Source organism: Saprolegnia diclina, assembly GCF_000281045.1.
Source record: "Saprolegnia diclina VS20 unplaced genomic scaffold supercont1.13, whole genome shotgun sequence".
NCBI classification, from domain to species: domain Eukaryota; phylum Oomycota; class Saprolegniomycetes; order Saprolegniales; family Saprolegniaceae; genus Saprolegnia; species Saprolegnia diclina.
The window spans coordinates 94989-98870 of record NW_008246080.1 but is presented as its reverse complement, the minus strand read 5'-3'; the positions used below and the strand labels follow the sequence as shown (position 1 = coordinate 98870).

The window sequence follows — 3882 nt, the reverse complement described above, 5'->3', positions numbered from 1 at the left end:
GTCGATAGTCGAATCGAGTCAACGTAATCTTGTGGTATGGGCCCTAACCCTCGTCGTTTCAGGATTGACTAGACTGGTGGTTTGTATCAGCTGCGTCTCGAGAGGTGGCTGGACGGCGCAGGATACAAACCAACTGGAGGGGTGGAGCACCATGGGGCTCGGGACGTCGACGTTCGTGAGTCCGTTCTCAACGTGCAGTAACGTTCTCAGCAATCCGCGCGTCACACAAGCGACGTGTTCGGGAGTGTGGGATGCGAAAGCTTCCGTGTGCACGATCCAAGTGCCATTGATGCTCTCACCGCAGTGCAAGCAACTGGGCGGCGTGTGGATTCCAGTCGCACCGATGCCTCCGAGGCCAACGCCACCTACGACGACCATGCCGGGAACCACGGCGCCGGTAACTGAAATAGGCACAACATTACCGCCACCGACCACGCCGCCACCAACCACGCCGCCACCGACCACGCCGCCACCGGAGACGCCGCGTCCATCAACGCCTGCCCCGACAACGACGTCGCCACCGACGCCACCACCGGCGCAGACGGCGACGACGTGCGCCTGCACCATGGGGTCGGCGTGTCCGTCGTCGGGCATGTGCGGCGGGTGCCTCGCCAACGGCGTATGTACGAGTGCGTTCTCTGTGGCAGCTGACTGCGTCGTCTTGAACGTCGGTGCCAAGTGGTGCGGCAAGTGAGCTCTTTGCGGCCTGGACGCGTGTTGATTGAAGGAAATTCAACCATCTATTTCTACAGCAATTAACTCCAAGACAAATGTTGTTGATGCCGTCACGCTTCCATCCTTGCGTGATACCATCAGAGGGCAAACTCTTTTGGCGAGGAATCTCGGAAACCAAGATACCGTAGATAGCACTGGAGAGATAGATCGATACCGATAAACATAGAACCGCAATACCTTTAGCCAGTCTAATGTATCTGCGCCTCGTCGCATCCGGACGCCGCTTGTTGTTCGATGGATTCGCAGCGCTGGTAAAAGGGTGCATAGTTCAATTGGCCATGGGCTCAACCGTCTCGACGATCCGAACCGACACGGGCGTGTGCGCCGTCGCGACAAGCTCGATCACCGCGTCAACGTGCAAGGGGTTCTGGGACGGACACTCGTGCTCGACCAACCAACCAACGTTCACGTCGGACGACTGTGCCAATGCCGGTGGCAAGTGGACGCCACTGCGCCCAGCAGGACCCATGGACTTCTTTGTCCAAGGGCCGCCTCCTCCACCAACGAATCAAGGCCCGTCCCAAAGCAAGACCCCACCTCCGCAAGGCACGCAGGGCCCACCTCCGCAAGGTAACCAAGGTCCCCCTCCGCAAGGCACCCAAGGCACGTTCCCTCAAGGCACCCAAGGCCCTCGTGGCCCACCCCCGCAAGGCACGCAGGACCCCATTGCTCAAGGGACCCAAGGCCCCCCTCCGCCAGGCCTTCGGGGCCCGCCCCCGCAAGGCACGCAGGATCCCCTTGCTCAAGGCACCCAAGCCCCCCCTCCGCAAGGCACCCAAGGCACGTTCCCTCAAGGAACACAAGGTCTTCGGGGCCCACCTCCGCAAGGAAACCAGGGTCCACCTCCGCAAGGTACCCAGGGCCCACCTCCGCAAGGCACCCAAGGCACGTTCCCTCAAGGAACGCCAGGCCTCCGGGGCCCACCCCCGCAAGGCACGCAGGATCCCCTTGCTCAAGGCACCCAAGGCCCGCCTTCACAAGGCGCCCAAGGCACTTTCCCTGAAGGAACACAAGGTCTTCGGGGCCCACCTCCGCAAGGTACCCAGGGCCCACCTCCGCAAGGTACCCAGGGCCCACCTCCGCAAGGCACGCAGGATCCACTTGGTCAAGGCAACAAGGGCCCACCTTCTCGTGGAAACCAAGGCCCACCTCCTCAAGGCCTTCGTGGCCCGGCTCCGCAAGGCACCCAAGATGCAGTTCCTAAAGGCGCTCGTCGTTGAACGAGGTCTTTGCATTTGTAAAGTCCTCCCGCTTGTAGATGTAATATAACGTTATACTGTGCCATTGTCTTGACAACTCGTTATTTGATAGACAAGTCCCCAACACAACCTATCCATCGCCGTAGAGGTTCGCCTCCGGTAATTCCATCGCTCCGAACTCGACTGAACGAGCGGCGATCAAGTGCCCAATTTTCTCTGGATGCTACAGTCAGGGGTTCACCCTGGCATGCAGTCATCTTTATAGCAAGTGTCTTACATGACAAATTTCCCACAACTCTTCATCATTATAGTTTGTATAGATTTTACTACACTGCCGCCAACACATTCAAGGGAGTCAGAGACCGCACCACTTGGCGTCGGGCAGGTATGTAATGCAATCGGCGGCCGCGGGAAAGGACTTCGTGCACACACCGTTGACCAGGCACATGGAGCAGACGCCCGAGACGGGGCACGCCGAGCCCGACGAGCAGGTGCAAGCGGAAACGACTGGCGTCCACGTTCCTCGGCACTGGCCAGCGACCATCGACGGCTGGTCAATCGTGCAAATCGACGCCGAAGCGTCCCAGAGGCCAGCGCAATTCGAGACCATGAGAGGTGTCAAGCTCGGAACGTTCTTGCATGTGCCCGTCGCGCCGACGTACGCAAAGAAGCTAGAGGCCATGCCCGCTTCGTCGCAACTTGGTTTGTATCTTGCGCCGTCCAGCCACCTCTCGAGACGCAGCTGATACAAACCACCAGTTTAGTCAATCCTGAAACGACGAGGGTTAGGGCCCATACGACAAGATTGCGTTGACTGGATTCGACTATCGACTTTACGAAGGCGTGGGCTCCACCAAGTACAACCCAAAACACATCCACTGTTCGAGTGTGGGTGCTGTGACCTCGACAACGTCGATCCAGGCCTCGACTGGCGTCTGCCAAAACCTCTCTGCGCCACCTACGATCGCTACGACGTGCACTGGGACCTGGAACAAACTCCTTGGCGTCTGCACGCTGCAGCAGCCGACGTACACCAAGGTGCAGTGCGTCATCGCTGGTGGCTACTGGGTCTTCAACCCGAGCGCCAACAAACCAAGCAATGGCGCGGCGTGCGTCTGTACCTCCGGCTCAGGGTGTCCGTCCTCCGGTGTCTGCTCTGCTTGCATCCTGAACGGCGTCTGCACCACCACATTTGTATCGGCCGTCGACTGCCTCTCGTTCGCGCCGCAGACGGCGTGGTGCGGCAAGTAACATATTATCATTTAGTGAAATTTGCACACTACCGAGCACTGCACACTTGAATACGTCGGGGGCGAGACGAACACTCCTCGACGCGGCCCACGGAACTGACGTTTAAAGAGTGTTTTGTATTTGTTGTCGCGCTGTAGGACTCCAACGACACTGCATGGTCTGCTCTGCTCTCCAAAGTGTCTTCTATTACTGTGTCAACTTTGGGCGATTCCATTTCAAGGTTTCGCGGACCATGTTGCACAGGCGTCCAGAGACCGGTTTTCGAAATTGCACTATGATGTTATTTCCGGCGTTTATCATTCTTGGATCGCACCTCGCGAACGCTGTACGAACGTCGACGGGTCCTCCGGTTCCGGGCTCTCCAAAGCGTCTTATATCAATGTACCAAGTCTTGGCGAGTTCATTTCAAAACGCAAATTTGGTCGATCTGGCGAAGCTCGTGTGACGACGTGAATGCGACGCCCTCCATTAGTTGTAGGCATATAAACGTCAGCGACGCTACTTGAGTTTTGGGCTCTTGGCAAGAGCCTTGACGTACCTGCAACGTACGAGCGATTCCACTTTGAAGGTCGGGATGCAGGCTGTCAAAGTGCTGCATCATGAACGGCGACTTTGGATTGGCCATAATTATCCTGAAATCTGACCAATAGAAACATCCATTTCAAATGGATTCCGCGAAAGTTTCTCTTGTTGTAGG

General features: G+C 57.6%; 2 protein-coding genes across 2 annotated transcripts; both read left to right on the top strand.

Moving 5' to 3' along the window:
- Nucleotides 1-93: 93 nt before the first annotated feature.
- SDRG_04988 (hypothetical protein) lies at nucleotides 94-815 on the top strand. The gene has a single exon (XM_008610682.1). It carries the CDS (start codon nucleotides 152-154, stop codon nucleotides 692-694), a length of 543 nt encoding a protein of 180 aa, XP_008608904.1. The 5' UTR covers nucleotides 94-151; the 3' UTR covers nucleotides 695-815.
- A 198-nt stretch (nucleotides 816-1013) lies between these two features.
- Nucleotides 1014-3251, top strand: SDRG_04987 (hypothetical protein; the record flags this gene model as incomplete). Its single annotated transcript, XM_008610681.1, has 6 exons — nucleotides 1014-1252; nucleotides 1290-1797; nucleotides 1846-1947; nucleotides 2255-2319; nucleotides 2377-2592; nucleotides 2822-3251. 6 exons carry the CDS (start codon nucleotides 1014-1016, stop codon nucleotides 3183-3185), a joined length of 1494 nt encoding a protein of 497 aa, XP_008608903.1. The 3' UTR covers nucleotides 3186-3251.
- Nucleotides 3252-3882: the final 631 nt, after the last annotated feature.